Source organism: Mustela putorius, unplaced genomic scaffold, assembly GCF_011764305.1.
Source record: "Mustela putorius furo isolate JIRA1106 unplaced genomic scaffold, ASM1176430v1.1 tig00003913_pilon_pilon_pilon, whole genome shotgun sequence".
In the NCBI taxonomy this organism is placed as follows: Eukaryota; Metazoa; Chordata; class Mammalia; order Carnivora; family Mustelidae; genus Mustela; species Mustela putorius.
In genome coordinates this window covers 6,619,132-6,641,500 of record NW_025422060.1, presented here as the reverse complement: position 1 = coordinate 6,641,500, position 22,369 = coordinate 6,619,132, and the positions used below count along the sequence as shown (strand labels likewise).

General features: G+C 41.9%; 1 protein-coding gene across 12 annotated transcripts in view; it reads left to right on the top strand.

Moving 5' to 3' along the window:
• Positions 1–22,369, top strand: part of SVIL (supervillin) — a 116,787-nt gene that overhangs the window by 8,427 nt on the left and 85,991 nt on the right. For 4 of the 12 annotated variants that reach the window (XM_013048631.2, XM_045069104.1, XM_004777853.3 and 1 more), the window contains exons 1-3: positions 9,781–9,856; positions 11,604–11,661; positions 17,040–17,131. In XM_013048631.2, the coding sequence (XP_012904085.1) occupies positions 9,796–9,856; positions 11,604–11,661; positions 17,040–17,131 (211 nt within the window). In that variant the 5' untranslated portion in view covers positions 9,781–9,795. Of the gene's footprint in view, positions 1–9,771; positions 9,857–11,603; positions 11,662–17,039; positions 17,132–22,369 lie in introns of those variants that run through there. The other 8 variants (XM_013048626.2, XM_013048625.2, XM_013048629.2 and 5 more) reach the window with 6 other exon arrangements.

Genomic DNA, 22,369 nt, shown 5'->3' with positions numbered 1-22,369 from the left:
ACCCTTTCTTCCTACCCATCCTTTCCTCCATTCCCCAGTAGGCTCACCATCACCTCCTCCAGGAAGCCTTCCTTCATTAAACTCATCCATTTGGTTTGATTTTCCTGCTTCTTCCCAGACATCATCTTAAATGGCTTATACTCATGATTTCTTACTTTTGGGAGCATATCCTTATCTGGGCTAGGGGGACCTTCATTTTTAACAAGCACCCCACGTGACTCTGAGGGGCACCAAACTTTGCTATCATTTGCCTTTTTATCAGATGTTAAAATGACTCATAAGTGTGCGTTTATCTTTCATCCTTTCAAGTAGAGTAGAATGTATCTTCAACTTCCATGTCATAACCTTCCTGTGCTATTCGGTCTTTGAGTACAGACTGCTTTCCTGGAGATCCCTGCACATGGAGAAAGCTCTTGAGAACATGTCTAATCTTAGCAACATCCATCCCCCAACGCCTCATCAGTCAGCAAATGCACGGGGGACCAGCTCTGAGACTCTAGTGAAGGTCCTGGGTACCAGATCACCTACATCTCTCACAAACAGTGGAGATGCTGGGGAGGCAGGTTGCTGGATTTTTCTTAAGTTTCCGTACAAATTAGTTTTGTGAGGTGGTGGTTGACTGTCCTCTCCTTCTTATGAAGATGCTTTTCTGAGGACAAGGAAGGCCAGAAATTATTTTATTCAAAGCCCTTTCCAATCGTTCAAGCATAGCTGTGGAAAGGCTATAATCTATGAGGTATCAACAGTAATATTATACATTTACTGGTCTACCATCTGGATTTTTAGACTCATAAAACATTCTCATATCTGATGATTCAGTATTTCCTTGCTTTCTGTTCATGTTAAAACCATCAAATAGTGAGTATTGAATGACTGGTGTTGGCAGAAGCCTTGTGCACGCTCTCTGGACAAGTGGAATTATGCTAGCCCCCCTTCTCCTCAGCTGGGGTTCTGCTCTCTGTGAACGAGCCCAGTGGGGCTTGGACCCCTGCAGCTCTCAAGAACAGTGTTCTGCACCCCATGCCGTTTCAGATTTTACACACTAAATATCTAAGTATATTACTTATTTGTCAGATCATTGTTGAAGGACCCTTAGTGTATTGGTCATCGAATAGGTCAGAAATGTTCTTGGCGCCTCCTTGACCTGGAAGGGAGTAGTGGGCGCGTGCAAGCCAGCATCTGCCTTTGGTCCAGTGCCTGTCAGGAGACCTGTGCCCGGATTCCCAGCACATGCCTGTAACTTGTGTCACTTTGTGCTTTACCTTTAGTGTACTTTATTTTTTAAAAAATGTGCTAAAATATAATACCATTGTAACCATTTTTAAATGCATTAAGTACATTTACATTAGTTTCCAACCGACCTCAACATCCACCTTCCAGAACTTTCTCATGTCCTCCAACTAAAACTCTGTTCCCATTCTGCAGTAGCTCCGATTCCCCCTGCTCCCCAGCTCCTGGTAACTACTGTTCTGCTTTCTGTCACTGTGAATTTCACTCCTCAACATACCTCCTATAGTGAAATCACGCAGTATTTGTCCTTTGTGTCTCTGGCTTAGTCATTGAACATAATGTCTTCAGGGTTCATCCATATTGTTATAAGTGTCAGAATGCCAATCCTTAAGGCTGAATAGTAGTCCATTGTAGGTATATTTCAGTGTATATTTTAATGTGAAAGTGACCTTTGTTTTGTTTTGTTTTGTTTTGTGTTTTTCCTGCTCTGAGAAATGGTTGACTGTCCTCTCCTTCTGCAAGCTACCTGGGTTATTTTCCCCAAGAATCATTAGCTACAGATTCAGAACTGGCCAGAAGCTAAAATGATTAGAGATAATTTTCACTTCATATGTTAACATTCTTCTTTTGGACATTTAAAGACATGAATAAGTCTTTAGGGTTTGCAGTAAGCCTTTTTTTTTTTTAAGATCTTTCCGATGGCAAGATGGGCATGGTTCTTTCAACACATCTGATACAGAAATGTCTGAGTTACAATATTTCTTATCATTGATAGTACTTACGTCTTTTCATGGCTACATACTTGGCCTGTTTAAAATTACCATAACAAATCCTGTAACACAAAATTTTATTTGAGACTTCTAATTATTACCACAAACCCAAATTCACAAAGCATTTACAACGCACACGGGAGGAGAATTACTCTAAATAAGGAATCTGGAATATCTGAATAAACCAGTTTGTGATAAAAGGGAAGCAAAAAGGACTCACCAGGCTTCCTACTGGTGGGACTCCCTCCCGTCAGGCAGTTCTGCCCACATTCAGAGTCTGCACACAGAAATAAAATCCACCCCAGAAAATGTGAATACCATTTCCAGCTGCTTCTAGCATACAAAATACCCCTACTTTACTAGGCTATAAAAACACAGCCCTCGCTTTGGAATTTTCAGTCGTGGCCTGTAGTAGCTTATAGTAGATTTCATTACAATGGTTCTGCGGCACTTGTTAAAATCATTGAAATGTATCAGTAACTCACAACAGGATGTAGTCAGGTGTTGCACGTGTCAATGTCCTCTCTCTTTCCTATGGACTGGGAGGCTTCAGGCACTATCCAGGGAGCCCAGTGAGGAGGCGGCAGGCCTGGGAGGAGGGAGTGTCACACACACCCGCATCTCTTTCCCATATGAAGATCCACGCAGGGATTGGAGGATGCCCTCCGGTTCTCAGAGCTGTTCCCCACACAGTTGGCCCTCGAACAACACGGGTTTCAACAAGAGCAGGTTGATGTCTCTGTGGATTTTTTTTTTTTTTCTAATAAATACAGGACGGCAATTGTAAATGTATTTTTTATTTTCCTTAAGATTTTAAGAGCATTGTCTTTACTTAGTTGATTATAAGAATACAGGTTATAATACACGTACTAAATATCATTAATCGACTGTATGCTCTTGGTAAGGCTTTCGATCAACGGGCTATTTTCAGTTCAGCTTTGGGAGAGTCAAAATTCTACTCCGATTTTCAGCGGTGCAGGGGGCGGTGCCCTAGCCCCTGCGTGGTTCAACGGTCAGCTGTATATTCCTGATTTAATCATGGCCTCACCTTCATATTTACCTCTTTGATTTCATTTTAGTTGATCAGGAAGTGGTCTTTCTGCCTTTAGAGCTACATTTTAAGCAGCCCAAGGATTTATCCTAGAACACCCAGTATCTCCGTTTTCCCATCTGCCAATGGGGATAGTAGCAGCATCTCTCTGAAGATGCTGGAGAGAACTGAATGAATTTAATGCTCCAGAGCACTTAGCATTGTGTTTCCCCTCTTGGTGAAAGGTCAGTAAGGGATCCAGTTCTATGCTCTTCTTTAAATCATCACAGTAGATGTGGTAGAAAATGTGCAGGTATTAGGCTGTTTTCCTTTTCATTTGGCTTTGTTCCCATTTTCTCCTCTATGATGATGACTCCCAGAGGACAGCTTCCTCTCACGTGGCATGGGTACATAATTGTCAGCCAGACAGCAGACAGGAGTTGGGTCACAGACAGTGGCCCCTCCATAAAGCCTCAGTGTAATCCTGTGAACAGCTATGAACCACAGTCCCTGAGGAGTTAATACCTTGACCCTTTGTCATCTGATGCCTTACCTGTTGACCTTGCCCCTTTAGGAAGTGACCCTTCTTTTTTTTTTTTTAAAGATTTTATTTATTTATTTGACAGAGAGAGATCACAAGTAGGCAGAGAGGCAGGAGAGAGAGAGGAGGAAGCAGGCTCCCTGCTGAGCAGAGAGCCCGATGTGGGACTCGATCCCAGGACCCTGAGATCATGACCTGAGCCGAAGGCAGCGGCTTAACCCACTGAGCCACCCAGGCGCCCCGGGAAGTGACCCTTCTTACCTGGACTCACACTGACATTGTCCACAGCTGGACTGCAGAAATCCACTCCCATTTTTCCCATTAATTCATACCCCTGGCACATCTTTAGCATTTCTTCCTGTTTCTCCCTCTACACAAATACTTAGGTGCCATATCCTTGCTTCACCTTGTAGGAAAGACAAGAAAACATTCCTAGGATCCTGTGTCAAGTTTAGGAAGGAGTGGTAGTACTTCTGCTTTATGCCTCCTAGAAAAGAAATAGAGTTGGCTGAGAATGAGCCAGAATCTAGGAATGAGGAAGAGCGGAAGTGAGCCCACTGCTGGTCTGCTTGCTTGCTTCTTTCACTCATTCCTCCAGTATTTAATAGTTCATTGTTCTGAGCCAGGCACTGTGCTAGGAATGTGTCTCAGGTGTTGCCCCACAAGCTTGGTAGTTCCAAAAGACATGGCTTTTGAGCAGGAAAAGTGTACTTGGTAATAGAGAGATGCTGAGAGAGAAGAAAATCTATGGAAGGGATTTAACAGGTGAGTTCACTCTTGGTTGCAGGGGAAGTTAGCCCAGAACTTCCAGGTGATTGTGGCCCATGCGGGGTGGAGTTTGAGAAACACTGGGCTGCACGTTATCAAGAGCTTTGGTGATTTTCTGGGCCAATGCCCCTATAGCCAAGAAATGCATACGTTCAGGGGAGAAAGGTTGGTTGATGTTGTGTATAGGCCAACAGACACAATTCCATTCATGGTTTTCTCCTGGATGTTTAGGCCAAATCTAAACCTTGGGATTTTAAAAGAATCTATTACCTTTGTCTTTATTTGTAGTTAACTGTTTTGGTAACCGTAGAAGTAATTCATGCTTATTGTTGGAACTTTGAATAAAGGAGGAAAAACATGAACAGAGTTATGTCTGGGTAGCGAGATAATAATGTTTTGGTCTGTTTACTTACTGTCTTTCTGATAAGGTGGGTGTTTATCTCTAATACATCATGAAAATTTTTTCAAATCATCAAGTAAGTTTCCAACCTGGTTTTCATGTATAATTTTCTCATTCTTCTGTATGTTTCTTTATGTAGACTCTTTCCATTTTTATACATTTATAAACAAAACTGTGGTAAACATCCTTGTACTCATTCAAAGTAATTTCCTTAGTACCTTTCTAGAAGTGGAATTACTGAGCCATTGCTTTATACATTCTTAAAAGTTGATAGTAACATCCTTATCTTGTCTATCTCCGATAAGGTGGAGACCTTGGAAAGGGAAGGAAGAATTGTAAATTGCTTTCTTTTTTCCATAATTCCCCTCCCCCACCAAAAGGCCCCGATTTCTGTCTTTGCCTGAGGACCTTAGATATGTCCTATTCACTTCTGTCTAAAGTCACTGAGGGTTTGAGGAACATGTAGAACCATCTTTGGTTTGAGGAGCATCTCGGGAACAAAAACCAGATGAAGGAGTCCTATGAGATTTGTAAGAAGTTGACTTGACTCCTTCCAGGGCCAGATTGTCCTCTTTACCGATGAAACCAACACAGGTCAGAGGGCTGGGGACCCTATGACAACAAGCCAGGACACATATACAGCAATGGCCCCTGTTAGTTTGTGTCCAGACTGATCAGGAATGTGGGAGTTGTCCTGGGGAGAGCGAGAGAATGTGAGTTTATTTCTAGCCTGGCACTGCCATGCCATATGCTCTGTGACCTTGTTGGGGGAGGTTGTCCAACTCTTAGTAAAATGAAGACCAGGTGATCAGAAAGGCCCCTTCCTCTCGTTTTCCCAAAGTCCATGGCTTTGGATTTACCACGACCTGATGCGGTTGTCCGAGTGATTTCACTTTGGGATGTCAGCATCTCCGTGGTCCATTCATAGATCCTTCTTGGTCATCCACCACCCACAGATCATGACATTGACATGCCCATGACAGTGACCTTCCTCTTGCCCTTCCATTCACACATTTATGTTCCTTCCACTGAAGCATTTTTTTGTGTGCCCATCTAGAGGAAATGTAAACCTTTGCTTTCTTTTTAATTTCAAGATCGAAAGTTCAAAAACATTCCATAAAATACTTCCATGAAACATTAGTTCTGAGCATTGAGAAGGCTATGGTGCTTTGAAAATGGAAAAGATCTGTGTTTCTAACTGGACACAGTAGCAGAGAATTTTGTGCCTCTAGTGTATCTCCTTTCTTTGCACTGAGCTGGTGGTTAAGTGATGTTGGACAGCGAGTACGACAGTATCTCTGCTTTAAATTGAACTATCTTCTCCCTGAAATTTAAGAACATCACAACCACAACTTAGAATTTTCTCTGCAGAGAAATAAAACATGCTAACCTACAGAACGATGTGAGGAAATGTCTGTCTGTTTTGGTCGCTCTTCAGTGTGAATGAGCCACCTTAAAATAAAATTATTTATTGTTATTATTTCTAATTATTGGAGAGTAGACTTAAAAGCCTCATATTTTTTACTGATAAAATACAGATTTCTTTCATCTTTATGATCTCATGGGGTTGGGATAATTAAATAAGAAATTAACTTATATATCTGTAATTTATTAAAGAACGCTATGCTTTTTCTTTTCAACAGTGAAGCCATATTTAAATCTGTTTGCTTTTTTTCCATAATGGGTGAGCAAAGCAAATAGTTCTGGTTAGATTTCATTACCAGCTTATAGAGAATATCCAAATTCTTTTTATTGCTATCAGAATTCATCTTAAAAACTCAAACTAGAGATGTTTCTCAGTAACAATTAAAAATAAACATTTAGATATACTTAGGATAATTCTATTGAACTATTCTCCAAGAAGAGTAGTTTTCAGGAATAGAAATGGTTATGAGCAGGTGACACTGTGTTTTATAAACTAAATTCTTTATAAAGATTATTTGTAAATATAAATATTATTTCATCTCCTGTAATTATTCATTTCCAGCATCCGTTGCTTGGGCAATTTCCTCCCTTTCTCTTCGCCTTCTGACACTTCCTTCTTCTTTCCCAGTTAGTCTGGACCTGACAATAAAATGTCCACTACAGTTGCCAATAGCTCCGTATGTGGTTCCTTGCTGAGTTTTTGTAAACTGCCCCATTTGCCCTATTTCTCCCCAGCTTCATCAGAGTTGTAGTGACCAGCTGTATAGAGAGAACGTCAGATGCCATCGCGGACCCACGGAGTAACCAGTGCTGGGGTACCTTCTGTGGGCGCACTTTGGTTAATTTCTTCCTTTTCAAGTTATGTTTGTAGTTTGGAGATCCGTTTAAGTCCATTTGGTTTGAAATCAGGACGTAAAGTCAATGAAAGTCATTTCAGAGTGTGACCTCGAGCCTTCAGGAAAGATTATTGCATGATTTCATGTGGTCACTCAGCACACATTCTCTGGGAGCCTGCTGTGCCCCAGCTCAAAGATGGACATACTCACAGTCCCTGCCTCCCTGTGGGTGAATGGGGCGAATCATGGTCTGGAGCCCACCACCTTCCCCAGATCCTATGGCTCCATCACGAACCGAGTGCCTGCACATGAGCAAGTTACTCCTCTAGCCCTGTTTCCTCATCTTGTAAATGAGACCATTTTTTAAGTTTCCCTTTAATGCTCTTTTTAGCTGTAAAATTGCCGACCTCCAATCATTGCATATTTTTCTTGGAATTACATTGTTACTGCTTGGTCTCACTGCCTTCATGTTGTAGTTAAACATAAGCGGGGGGACTCCAGGGTTTCCAGTGTTGAATGTAAAAAGCTTGGGAAGTCCCGCTTTATCCCAACAACAAGAAAGAAGCTGCAAGGACCGAGATCAACAACTCTTCTTGGATCCTTAGGCGGTCCCAGGGCAAACCACTGCTCCAGAGATGAGAGACACAGACAGGCCAGTACAGGGAGTCGGGCTCTCTATAGGGAGTAGAGACCCTCAGGCAATGCAAGGGAGCAAAGATAGTCTCTTCCACAAATGCTGCCGGAACAACTGGATGGCTACATGAAAAAAAAAAATGAATCTAGACACAGACCTTATACCCTTCACAAAACTTAGTTCCAAATGGATCCTAAACCTGAATGTAAAACACAAAACTGTACACTACCTAGGTGAGGACATAGGAGAAGGCCCAGATGACCTTGGGAATGGCAATGCCTCTTTATTTTTATTTATTTACTTTTTAGAGAGAAAGAGCATGAGCAGGGAGAGGGGGTGAAGTGGTGGAGGGAGAGGAAGAGAGAATTTCAAGCAGGCTCTACACTCGGCATGGAGCTCAACGTGGTGCTTGATCTCACAGCCCTGAGATCATGACCTGAGCGGAAATCGAGAGTCAGACTTTTAACAGACTGAGCCACCCAAGCACCCCCAGTGATGCCTTTTTAGGTAAGACACCAAAGGCACAATCCATGGAAGAAAGAAATGACAAGTTGGTTTCTTCTTAAAATTATAAAACTCCTGCAAAAGACGATTTCAAGAGAATTAGAGAACCCACAGGCTGGGCAAAAATATTTGCAAAAGACACATCTGATAAAGGACTATTATCCAAAATATACAAAGAATTCTTAAAACTCAACAATGGAAACAATGGAGTAAAAAAATGGGCCAAAGCTCTTAGTAGACACCTCACCAGAGAAGATACACAGATGGCAAATAAGCGTAAGACAAGATGTTCCATGTCATAAGTCATCAGGGAAACTCAGAACCATAAAGTACCACTGTGCATCTATCAGAATGACAAAAGTCCCCAACATGGACGTCATCAAATGCTGGCAAAGATGTGGAACAGCATGAACTTTCATACATTGCTGGTGAGAATGCAAAATGATACAGCCACTTTCCAAGACCGTTTGGCCCTTCCTTGCATAACTAAACTTATTTGCCATATGATGCGGCTGTCATGCATCCTGACTTGACCCAAAGGAGCTGGTCTTTACCCAGAGGAGCTGAAGACTTCTGTCCCTTCAGAAACCTGCACATGGATGTTTATGGCGGCTTCCTTCATAGTTGCCCAAAGAAGGAAGCAAGCATTCGGCAGTGGAATGGGTAAACAGACTATGGTCTGCGCAGACAGTGGAATATTATTCACCACTGACAAGGCATGAGCTGTCAAGCCAGGAAAAGACATGGAGGACCCTTTGGTGCATATTACCAGTGAAAGAAGCCCATCGGAAAAGGCCACATGCTATGTGACTCCAGCTATGTGACATTCTAGGAAAGGCGCAACAAGGGAAATGGAAGAAGAGCAGTAGTTGTGGGGTGAGGAGGTGGGGGGGGCGAGTAGGCAGAGCACTGGATTTTTAGGGAGCCTTCCCCTCCATCTTGTAGTAAACCCGGACCTGCTTTATAAAAATGAAGTCCCTCTAAGAAATAACGGAATAAAAAGGGGGCAACCCAAGAGGTAAGGCCTAACCGGAGAGCCTCTGTCTCAAATTAAAATTTTTGAGCCTCCAGTAATATCTGCCTTTTCTTTTCCCACAATTTCGCTCATATGTTGTTCATAAATCTTAACTCTTAACGATGGGGTTTTGGCTCCCCGTTAGGTGAAATATTTCATTTAACTTCGCCAAAGCCAGACTCGGAGCAGCCTGGGAATCGTTAGGCGGCTTCCCCGCTTCCCAGTACATCAGGAGTCTCTGTATGGCTCCTTTTTGTTTATTTTTAGGGCGAGGAGGAGTTGTTTTGGACTCCCCCATGGTGGGGGTTAGGCTGCAGTATTGTGTGTGTGGCGGGAGCATAAGCTGGGCTTCGGCCCCTGCTTTGAAGTGGCAACATCAGGAATGGCCCATCGGTGGAGAGCAGCCTGGTTCGGCAGCCACAGGCCTGATTTCTGCCTGTAATCTGATTACGGGGTCTGAGCTGTTCCAGCCTGCAGCCTCCTGCTCTGCGTTTACTATACTTTCAAGGACACGAGGGCCTGATTGCTCCAGCCCTGTGCTGTGAAAAATCTCAACCCAGTTTTGCTTAGACGGGCGGCAGGCCGCGGCCGGTTGCACTGGGCTCTGCATCGCACTGTGTGACTAAACGTTCTGTGTGCAACATGTTCAGAAACCCAGAGCTTGCCGGCTGCCTGGGAGCTCTCAGGTTCCCTGAGAAACAAGGTAAGGCAGGAAAAATAGGAATTGCACTTGTGGGTTTATTTTGTAACAGGATGAATGCCTCGTATCCTCCGTTTCTTTCCTTGTATTCTCCTGTGTCCCATTATCGTTTCCTCAAAGGACGCTTGAAAGATCTAATTGCATTTATAAATTAGCTTATTTTGTGGCTGAAATATGTGAGGTGGTTTTTGTTTGGTTGTTGTTGTTGCTTTTTGTTTTTTCTTTCTTTCCTTTTTTTTTTTTTTCCTATTGTAAGTTAGAGATACTGCTGAACCACAAAAGCCTTTATGCAGGAAAAATTGCAGATTCAGTTCCAATGCCCAAACTTTGAATCCTGTTCTGGATGTGCTGTGCATTAGCTAAAATAGTTTTCTAAAGCGAGGGCTATATATACTAAATTATTTCCAGTAGACAAGGGTGTTTGTCTTTTTTATGAAATCTTCATGTGATACTGTTTGGAACAAAATGTTGTTTTTGTAGTGGCTTCCTTTGAGTGCAGAGGAAAATGCATGCTTTCCATGGAACCCCCGGAGTGGCCCCGCAGATTCCGATCACTGATTGAATAGGGCTGAAATGCTGAAGTTATTTTGACTGTCCCATGTGAAATTCTGGCACTCTGTGTCAAAGTCTTTTTCAGCACAGATGCACTCTTAGGAGGTGATTCGAACAGGCCTTAGCTTCGCCAATTTTCTTCTACAACATTTGCTAGCTTTTTGAACTGAGTTCTCTCTCTCTCTCTTTTTAAAATTTTAATATATAACACGATATTTGTATAATTAGGAAAAAAGCTCAGGTCTTTAATTGGACGTATACCTTTCATTTTACTGTATTTCTCTAGTTGGTCAGAATTTCCAAATGCCAGGAGGCTCCTGGATGGGTTTTGCTGGCTAATGACATGTCAACATCTGGTGCATTTTGTACCTCCTTTTCCTCAGGCTTCTGCCCCCAAATATTAAACAGTAAAAGGCACTTGCTTAGAAGTCTGTGTAAGTGGTCTGCTTGTGGTTTTCTTGGTGGACAAACGATTACTGTGCCAAAAGTTGTAAAACCTTACTTGCCATCAGACTGGTATAAATTTGTCTCTGCCTGGTTTTGATTAACTGGTCCAGCCGGATGTGTCTTTTTGCTGCATGGGATTGTTACCCCCTGTCTTTACATAATACATATCCCGTCTTCAAAAATGAAGAATGAAATAGTTAATTTGATGATTTGTTATTATTTAGATTTTAAGGAAGGCAATAAAAACAGTGGACCTGTTCCCTGGCTCTTCACCATCCCCTCCATGCACACATTCTTTTAAAAGCATCTTGAATATATCAGGCAGTGATGAGTTTCATCGTTTCTGTTTATCTGGACTGAAATTGTTTAATTTTTTTTTGTCTTCTTTTCCCCTGAGTACATAACTGTGCTATTCAGTATTTAATTGCTTTGAGTAATCTTAGAGCTATAACAAATTTCAATGATAGCATTGAACTATGTCCGATTCCTCCCTCCCCACGTGCAGAGTTATGTCAGCTAAATTTCAGAGGGGAGGAAGCTTTGCCTGTGTAAAATGCATGTTGTGGAATTTGATTCCTAAAAGGTGTCATTTTTGTATTCTTATGTCTTGTCTGGTTAATGGTTTCCTTTTCCTTAAGTGATATGTTCAAAGGGGCTTTGGAGAATTTTGTTTTCCATTGGAGGTTTTTTTTTTTTTTTTTTAAACTTACTGTATAGCTATTTCAATGTTACATCATTTCTTTCCCCTTAGATTTCAACCAGAAAAACTTAAGCTTCGTTGGATTACCAAGTCAAAGAAGAGTTTCAAGGTAAAGTGATCTTTGCTCAAGGAATCTTAAATTTTGAAGATCTGTGGTAGCTTTTAGAATTATTCTCCTAAATTCCTAATTCATGAGTTTGAATGTTTGGCGGTATGTTTTCTCCCCAGAGTTTGATTTATTAAAATGTCTGAAGCAAACTGACCTAATAGTACGTTCAGCCAAAAAAGATTCTTTTTGTATTCATTAATGCTGTTTATGGGAACATGATCTATTTGCAGATCAGATAAAATTTTGAACCTGTGAAGGGCTATTATCTTTTCTTTCTTGTACCTGACTCTCAGTGTGGGATGTTCTTTTGCAGTCTGTCCATCGGGTAAGAGAGCTTTTGATTTTTTAAGAGAAACTTTAGCCTTGTTCTTTCTTTCCATCCTGCCTTCTTCCCTCCTTCTCTCCCCACCCCCAACCAATCCATCTGTCCAGTGAGGTCTTTTATTTTTTTCCTTAAGATTAAAAAAAATTTTTTTAATTGGACAGAGCCAGTGAGCATAAGCAGGGGGAGCAGCAGGCAGAGGCAGAGGGGGAGGGGGAGGGAGAGTAGGTTTCCCACAGAGCAGGGGGACCCCCAATGCAGGACTCGATCCCAGGACCCTGAGATCATGACCCAAGTCAAATGTAGACGCTTAACCGACTGAGCCACCCAGGTGTCCCCCAGTGAGGTCTTTTAATCATTTTGCATTTCATTTCCCTTGACTGTAAGGTGTTATGGGCACTGATTCAATATACCTAACAAGCTCTCGTAAAAATTAAAGTTTGTGCCAAATCAGATAGCTGTGTCCCAGATGTTTCTTAGTCGATCACTGTCCCTGATAGAATTTGAGATTTTCAAATGGTGACACAAAGTTATTGTCCCTAAGACATGTAGGCATCAATCCCAGTCTACACTTGGTGATGGTAGAAGGACCCAACCCTGATTTACCCCTCATTCCACTCAGATGCTTTCGTTCCTAATGTATCATGTATGACATTGGTTCTTTGCTATAAAGGGTTTGCATTTCAATGGCATTGAATAAACAGCTGTTCTCATCAGGCTGAGCCTGGTCCTGCCCTGCCCTGAAAATGGCAAAATCGATCTTGTGAGCACATTAGATGAGATAAAGCCTTGGTGGATTTGATCCATGTCTTAGTATCAGGCCATCTAGAGCAGTAATGAGCCAGGGTCATCGGTAAGGTTGTCTGTCTTATTGAACTCAGGAAATCTTACATTTCTGGGGCTTCACACAGCTTCCCATATTTCTCATCTTTGCCATGTTTTTGATAGAATCTAAGGCTTATACTTTTCGTGAGTTCCAGCTACTATAGCAAAATACTCTAGACTGGATGGCTTATAAACAGCACAAATTTCCTTCTCACAGTTCTGGAGACTGGAAGTCTGAGATCAGAGGGCCAGCATAATGGGATGAGGGCCCTCTTTAAGGTTGGAGACAGCCAACTTCTTGTGTCCTCATTGGTGGAATGGGCTAGAGAGATCGCTGGGTCTCTCAGAAGAGTTGTTTTATTTTAATTGAAGTACAGTTGGTCTCTGAGTCTCTTTTTATAAGATAAAGACACTGTTCTCATTCATGAAGTCTTTATCTCATGACCTATCGCCTTCCAAAGTTCCCACCTCCTCATCAAATCACATTTGGGGGTTAGGATATCAACATCTAAATTTGGGGGAATACAGATGTTCAGACCAGAGTAGCTTAGTTCCAGTATGTTCCTGGCAGGTTGGTAGAGCTGTAGTAGAGCTAGTAAGTGGCTGTGCAAGAGGAAGAAGAGGAAAGCGTTGCTTATTTAAGAATAGCAGCAGCATGAACTAGAAGGTCAGACATTTCAGTGAAAGCAGATTCAGAGGGACACAGCCGCTCTAAAATGGTGGGCGGTAGGTCCTCTGGATCCATGCAAATGACGACCTCCTGCCCATGGAACTAGAGTAAAATCGGCTGGAGATGGAGGCACTTGCCTCCTTCAGAGCATTCAGATCAACTAGATGCTGAAGTACAAAGAGGAGGTAGTAGACTTTGATCTCTTGTGTATTGTAATGTGAACAACAGTAAAAGAGTGAACAGATCGGAGGGAGCCTTTCCCAGCGTGGGTGCTGACTGATCAGTCATGGTGTAGCCCCATTTTGTCAAAGACAGACGCTAGTAACCACAGAAAATCCTGTCCTCACTCTCCTGAAGTTTCCCCTTGTTTCTACTGTTGGCATTTAAGTAGGTTAATGGGACACATTAAAAAAAAATGTGGAGGCAGGGAGCAATGCTTCTTAGATTATTCAAGCAGAGGGAAGGACGCAGGGTATGAAAAATTTAGTCCTGAGAGAGCACTGTTTCAGAGGAGATGAAGATATATAAAAAATACAAAGGTGCATCTTAATGGCAAAAGTCAAAAGTCAAGACTGTAGCATTTACGTTAGCTATATATGGAGGATTATATGTTTTATTCTGAAATACACTCTTATGCTTTTGGTTGAGCTGTGGCAACCCACCCGTGCCTACAGAGCTTGTCAGGCAGAGAGCCCGTGTCCCAGGGGTGATGGTCCACGAAGAGAGCGCCACAGAGCGCGTGGAGCTTAGTGCTTTGGAGGCTCCCATTGTGTGAGGTAGGATTGGGCTCCACCAGTCACACTGCTTGGTGCCTCTGACTCAAAAAAATTAAAGGAGGGTGATGTTTGGGTTCTTTGGGGTATTTGTGGGTTTTTTTTTTTTTTTTAAGATTTTATTTATTTATTTGACAGAGAGCAGGAACATAAGCAGGGTGAGTGAGAGAGGGAAAGCAGGCTTCCTGCTGAGCAGGCAACCCATGTGGGGCTTGATTCCAGAACCCTGGGATCATGACCTGAGCTGAAGGCAGATGCTTAAGGACTGAGCCACCCAGGTGCCCCAGGGTATTTGTGTTTTATTAGCCATTAGAAGATGATGGGAAGGGATTATTCATTCACAAATGTTCCAGAGTCTCTTTTTTTTTTTTTGAGAGAGAGAGAGAGAGTATGGGCTCTCATGTGGTAGACCCTGAGATCATGATCTGAGCTGAAACCCAGAGTCAGAGGCTTAACTGACTGAGCTACCCAGGCACCCCTATAAATCAATAATTTGAAATAAGATGCTTGCCACATGTTCTACAAGTAAGAAACCAGGATACCATGAGAGAAAACAACAGAGGTGCATAATATAGATTTGGTGTGCGGTGGGACAGGCACGGGGTCAAGGACTTTCTTCTGTGAGGAACTGACCTTGAACAGAGCAGGACTCAGGTAGGCTGGAGAGGAGGGAACTGGGTAGAGTAAATCACATTTACAGTAAGCTGTGTTAGGAGCCACAAGAGCTTTTCCTGACAGTGCTTGGGTTTCCCACTGGTTTCTGACCAACTGGGAAAAGGCTGCCCTTCTTATGGGTACTGACACTCTCAAAGCTTGTTTGAAGAAGGTAAGTGCAGGAGCTGTCAGGGGCTGACTTGGAAACCCCACTGTAGAAGTTCAGAAAAACGTTTAACTGGGGAGGAGTTTCTCAGTCTTCATTAGCGGCTTTTTGATAAGCACACAAAAAAGGGGGTAAATAGAAGCATGCAGATATTTATGTTTGAAAATACGAGATAGTCTTTGTCCCCTAAGATCAGTGGCCTGAGAAACTGAATATTTCCAGGATTGGACCATTTTTGTTTTTGTAGAGAATTCTTTTCCTGAGATATTAGTTTCCCGAAGAAAGTACAGAACTTTATCCAGATGTTTACACAAGTAGCTGATTAACCGGTGACAATAGCATGCCATTCTTTCAGTGGGCTATACTTCTACAGTTATGTGATTCTGTTGGTTTATATACTAAGTCGTAAATCTGAATAAAACACTGAAAAAAAAATTATCACTGCATCATGATCGCTGTTTAGAAGTCAGTGCCAAGTCCACATTTCTGACCTAAGCAGGTGTCCTAGAGTCTTTAAACCATTTGGAGTGTGATTTATAATGACTACTTATTCTCAAGACTTTTTATGAAATAATATGAATATATGGCAGACCTATTTATGAATATAAGCCCTACCACATTTATCAGTAATAAGAAAGATTTCAGATGAACTTGGTTCTAGCAGATAGATCTGTCCCCTATCTTGGATCTTGCGCCAGCTACTTGAAATTGAATTGATGGATGGGGTGTAGATAATTTGTGTGTCCCACTTACCTGGTATGCACAGAACTTTCCTCAGTCCAGTCCCCCTGGGACCCCTATGGACAGGCACCCCTGTAGGGCAGAAATGCAAATGGAGGACAAGCCCTTCAGGAGGGTCAACTTTGCACTGAAGTTCAGCCTTTGCAAGGCTGTCGTTCACCTTTCTGGAGGTGATCCTGTCACTGAAGAAAATTAGTTCTCCTGTTTTCATGCTAAGTTTTCTTCCTGTTGTGTGGTGGCAGCGCTGTGGTCTTGCACAACCCCAGACATGCTCCCACGGAGGCCCGTGGTGTTGGTGCATGCCGCCTGGGGCCCCCTAGATTGGTGTGTCGTCTTTGGGCAAACCATGTAACAGCTTCCTAATCTGCAAACCAGGGATGATGATAGTGCCAGTGTGCCGGGGCTGGCTTGCACTGCCTTGTGAGAGCGAGTGCATGTGTCTCTTTCCAGAAAGTCTTATGCGAAGCTTGCAGATCGGCCATAGTGGGAGTATTGACATCATCAGCAGAGACTGCAAAGCACATGCTCAGGGGAAGCAGGTGGGAGAGCAAGAGGAAGGAGCCCACTGTTAAACCTTTCTCAGCATAGCCCTGAGCAGCTCAGGCCTCACCGAGTCTTATGAAGATAATTAAGATTATACCCACAATATGCCTCATTAGAGAAGAAAAGTACATTGTGCTTAATTCCGTATTCTTTCCTCCTACATTTCCTCCTGTATCCCAAGACAGGTCTTCATGAGCCTTTCAGACCTACTCACCATGCTTTGATTTCTTAGTTGTTTGAAGACATTTGTTACTTTACCGTAATTTCAGCCCTGGAGGAAAGCATGTATATATCCTAGACAAGTTGCTGATTTTCTGAGGAAGAGATGAACACAGAAAGGTTGAGCCAGCTCTTGGTGAGTGGCTGTAGAAGAGAGTGGCTGTCCCAACCCAGGCGTCCAACTCGCGGCTCCGCCATGTTGTTACCCCTGACGCCATGACACCTGCCTGTGCTGACGTAATTCTTCTGTTACACAAAAAAGTTTTAGTGACATGACTATAAATAAATGAAAAAAGCTAGCATTTAACTCCCAGAAATAAAACTCTTTACTTGTAATCCACATACATGTATTTCACTATGTATAACAGTCACGTAACTCTTGTTTTGCTTTTTTTTTCACTTAACATCATATATCTTGATTCACATTGACTTTAAACATTATTAATGGCATAATTTAATTTTTAGCTTTCAGAAAGAGTTCTGGCTTGAAGAGAAAGAACAGCTTGCTAACCACAGAAGAAGAATCGATGCTAAGATTTTAACTGCACTTCCAAAAGGTGAGATTTTCTCTAAATGGTTGACCAGTGTCCCGGGCACATAAGTATTGTGTCACCTGATTTTCTCTGAGGGGAATTCATTCCAAAGCTCCAGTGTATACCCTCCTTTGTGTTCCTTTCTGCCTGTTGCAAGAATTAACCTTAATGAATTATCTCTCTTCTTGCGTGTTTCATCTGCACCTTTCTCTGTGTCCGTCCTTGTCATTTTAGCCATCTTCGGGAATTCCCTGGAGGCCGGGTGGGGAGGGCGACAGAAAGAGCCAGCATAGAATCCACCCACACCATCACTGCTACCTCTCACCTTCTCCGGGGGCAGTGAGTGTTGTTCATAAGCCCTTATCTACTCCGTCCACTCTGTCCACTCCCTCTGCCTCTTGGTGCTTTGCTGGTGCCTTTGCACTGAGTATCTTAGCGCTCCCTGCCAGGCAGCCCACTGGGTTTCCAGGACACTCCATAGCTCCTGCATCTCTTTCCCCAGGTAGGCACTCACGTGTTCTGTGAATTCATTTTTTCATTGGTAAAGATACAAGTGCAGTAAAACATTCGCAGCTGCCATGAGCCCACTACTCCCTGTGTTTTGCCTGAGAAATGATGTAAATGTTAACCAGATCTTTGTGTCCCCCAACTCTAATACTGGAAGAGGGGCATACCAGCTCTCAAACTGCTTTCATGCTAAACCCACTGTGTAACCATTACTTCAGAAGAAACAGGTTTTGGTGGAAGGTCAGATTTTTTTTTTTTCTATTTTTGTCCTCTGAAAGAAACAAATAAACAAACATGAGATCAAACCCAAAAGAGATAAGACCAGGAAAAATATTCTTTTAATAGACACTAAATCTAGTTTAAAAGGCCCACTGATACATGGGTGTACAGCCTGAGGAATTGAATAGGTGATGTGCTTAGACATAGTCTGACGAGGATGGGTATTTGGAGCACCCCAGAGATTCGGCCTTGTGGAGACAATTTAAACAGAGACATTTTGCAATTTTCAAGCACTTAGAAAACTGTCAACTGAAATACAGACTTACTCCGTGTTGTCCCGGAGGCCCCGGATGAGAATACTTTGTTGAATTACACAGAAGTAGATGAGATGTCATAGGAGAGAGACTGTTCTGATAGTTCATGGGACCTGCTGGGCTGCATTGCCATCTCATTCACTCCCATTGGCTGTTCAAGGGCTTCCATGGGAAGGAGACATGCTGCGGGTTCCCACCTGGATGGCGTGACATGGAAAGGGCCTTCCAATTTTTTAGACTCTTCGTGAAAGACAAAGCAGCTCTGGTGAATCTGAGCCAAGCTTACAGTCTGGGAAGATGGTCCAAGCAAAGTTCAAGGGTGAACAGATTGATTTGAGCAGGAACTTAGAAGATTGGACTGATTAGGCAAAGTTCTGTAGCAAAAGCTGTTTCACTCATCCTCTTTGTCTGCCGTGGTCCTTTCCTTGATGAGCAACAGCACGTGCAATATTAGGGTCAGAAAAATTAGAAATGGTATATGAGATGCAAGGTGCCTTTCAGGTTCAACAGCTTGTAACTCCATATGTGTCAAAATTTAAGAACAACTTAAGTTGATTTACCAGTTTCATTAGAAAATGTATCATAGGGGCACCTGGGTGGCTCAGCCAATTAAGCGGCTGCCTTTGGCTCAGGTCATGATCCTGAGATCCTGGGATCAAGACCCATATTGGGCTCCCCGCTCAGCAGGGAGCCTGCTTCTCCTTCTCCCTCTGCCTCTTCCCCTGCTTGTGCTCTCTCACTCCCTCTCTCTCTCTCAAATAAATAAATAAAATCATAAAAAAAAATGTATCATAATTGTTGATGAAAATGTACTTTTTCACAAATCAGAGGTAATACCATGTATTAATGAGATTTATGTTTCTAAATTCACAAGATCTTCAAAATGTGCTTAAAGAGTATCCGAACCCCTCCCCTCCTGAATTTCATGTAAATTCTGCAGAGTCTTCTTTTACGTTCTGTAATTGATGAATTCGGGAAAGACCCGAATTTGGAAAGACCCACGTATGACCTCTAATCTCACTTCTCCATCTTAAATATTTTAATGATTCTGTCAGCTCTTGGCGATATAATGGTGAAAGTAGGAGTTGATTACAACCATTTTCATGGCATAGCGTTTTATGTCTTTTTATACATTTATAGAAGTTTCTGGTCATTTAGTGAGGAATTCTTGCCTTTGTGAAATTGAGCATTAAAATGATCATTGACTTTTTCTCTAACTGTGTATCACAAACAAGTTATCCAAGGGTTAAAAATCTTTACCTCTGTAAAGATGATGATATTAAAATAGTTTTTCCACTTATGCATTATGAAATGGACCAAATATATTAGTCTACTTTCTTAATAGCTTTCTTGAAATATAATTTAAGCAATCTATAATCCATCCATCCAAAGTATACAGGTCAGTGGCTTTTAGCATATCCACAGAGCTGTGCACCAATCACCATAGTCCGCTTTGGAACACTCTCCTTATCCCCAAAAAGAAATCCCACACTTCTCAGCCCTCACCCCGCCCCCTTAGTCCTCTAGTTTTGTAATCTCTGATTTTATAAGCTGCTTGTCTTTGTATTAGTGGCTGCCATCCAAGTGTGAAAATTAAAGTGCGGGAAGTCCAATTCCTTTTCAGGACTTTCTGGGTCTGGGCTGTGCTCTTAGCTTGTCAAGTGCAGGGTGGGAGGGAGGTGTTCTTGGCAGTCCTCTGCCACTTATATTTCTTTGGAAGATTCTACTGTACTTGGGTTTGGACGCCTGAACTCAACAATAATTTTACCAGAAAGCCTGTTTCTCAGGGCTAATTAAAGAAACTGTTGCCCAAGAAAACTGCCCAGTAGACCACATTATACTGGGTATTGGCATTATATATTATGATAAAGCAAGTTAAATAACTTTGTAAAGTATGATAGCCCTGATGTCAATTGCCTTTCAGTTACCTGACTCAGAAAATGACCGTCTGATTCCCTTCAAAAATAACTAAAGAAATAGACTAATAGAATCTTTGTTGGCACAGAAGCACTGTTTGGAATTACTTAGAGGAGGGCAGCAGGCTAAGATAGCAGGTGCGATGAGGAATAATTTAGTATATGTCACAGTTTTAATGTATTTGAATGTACTTGAAGGCAAGTAGAAAATTCATTACAATGGAAGTTAGATCAACAGCACCTATTTCGATCTGTATTATACAATGATTGCTATTACTGTTACCTGAACCATTTATGAGTGGTATGCATTATACCACAGTGTACAATCAGCTGAATTATAGCTGCTTAATCCAATTTTGTTTTTTTTTTTTTAAATGTTTTATTTATTTATTTGACAGCACGAGCAGGGGGAGTGGCAGAAGGAGAGGGAGAAGCAGGCTTCCCACTGAGCAAGGAGCCCCATGCAGAGCTCGATCCTAGCACCCCGGAATCACAACCTGAGCTGAAGACAGCTGCTTTTAATGGAGCCACCCAGGCGTCTCAGCTTTATCCAATTAAAAAAACATTCTTATTTCCTGTTTTTAGGAAATATACACTGATAAATTTAGAGATAAAGGGATATCGTGCTGCAACTTACTCTTGAATAGTTCAGAAAAATTAATATGTGGGAGGGCCTGGGTAGCTCAGTCGGTTGAGCATCTGACACTTGGATTTGGCTCAGGTCATGATCTCAGAGTCATGGGATGGAGTCCCATGGCCAGCTCTGCACAGGGTATGGAGCCTGATTAGGATTCTCTCTCTCTATCTCCCTCCAGCCCCACCCCCCGACTCGTACCCTCATACTTTCTCTAAAATAAGTCTTTAAAAAATTGTATGCATATATGTGTACATTCATGCATGTCTATACACACATAACACATGTAAATATGCCTATGGAAAAGGATAAAAATAAATTTAGTAAACTGTAAACACGTTATGAAGCATGTGTCGATTTTTCTATAAGTCTGAAATTATATAATCATAGTAAAGACAAGACTGCTTTTGGTAGATCATGAACAGTAACCAATTGTATTCAACACTATCTTCCAGACCATAACTGTGGTAGTGCTTTATGACTGAAAGAATGGAGGGCAACATAGATTTCCACAGCTGGGATGACTTCTGTGATTTCTTAGTATCAGCCCCTTTTATGCTTTATGATAAACCTGACCAAAACTTCCAACCAAAGGGCCTAAGGAGGACTGTAAGAGCCCAGAAGAGGTGGTTGTTTTTGTTTTTTTTTCCTGGAAAGGGTCCAAAAAAATATGCACACATCAGCAATTCAAATAAAACCTATTCTATTTTACACAACTGAAGTGTTTTCCCATGGACTGGAGATGCTAGAGTAATTATATTGCATGTTTGTTTTCCTAATTTTACTTTTAAATTATAGACTTGGGAAAGGAAGCTTCTCTATGACTTCTTTTGTCTTCCACATCATTTTTTTCCCCTGTAATCTTATGTCTATAGGAATGAAGCAAATCTTGGTAACTGAAAAATAGATTGGTTACAAAAGAATTGACTGAGAGGTAATTTGTTTGTTTAAGGGATTTTTTTTTTCCCCTGAAAGATTCACTGTGGGTCTCCACTAAGAATGAATAAACTTGCTGGTACATTTATTTATTTAATTTTAAAGTAATCTCTACACCCGGCGTGGGGCTGGAACTCCCCATCCCAAGCACCCTACCTTTCAGAGCACTTGGAATTTGGTTCCAGTAGCTTCTGGCACACTCTTAGGAAAAATATGACCCCTTGCTCTTCTTGGGGTTTAAATAGTTAATTGATACTCTTTGGTTTATCTCATTCTTGGAAATATTTTCGAAATATGCACTACCAGTCATTAAAGTTTTATCACCATAATCTTGCTGGAGCTAATTTGATTAACTGTGGAGCCTAGTATTAGTCAAGCTTCCTTGAAAGGTAACATGGCAGATGCACCATTACCATTATACCCTTGTCTTCCAAATAGAGCTGTAATTGACAGTACAGAGCAAGTATACCTCTGCCTCCAGCTACTCTGGTTCCTGGGAAAGCCACCTGAGGGAGAGACTTTTTTAAAGCCAACTATCTTTTTTTAAATTCAATTCACCAACATATAGTACATCATTAGTTTTCGGTGTAGTGTTCAATGATTCATTAGTTGCATGTAACTATCTCAACAGAAGTCAAACTAAAACTGTAAGGCGGCTATCAATTAAAAATAAATAAAAACAAGGCTTGTGTCTCCAAAGACGGTCAAAGGGCAATATAAAAGGGGAGTGTGTGTG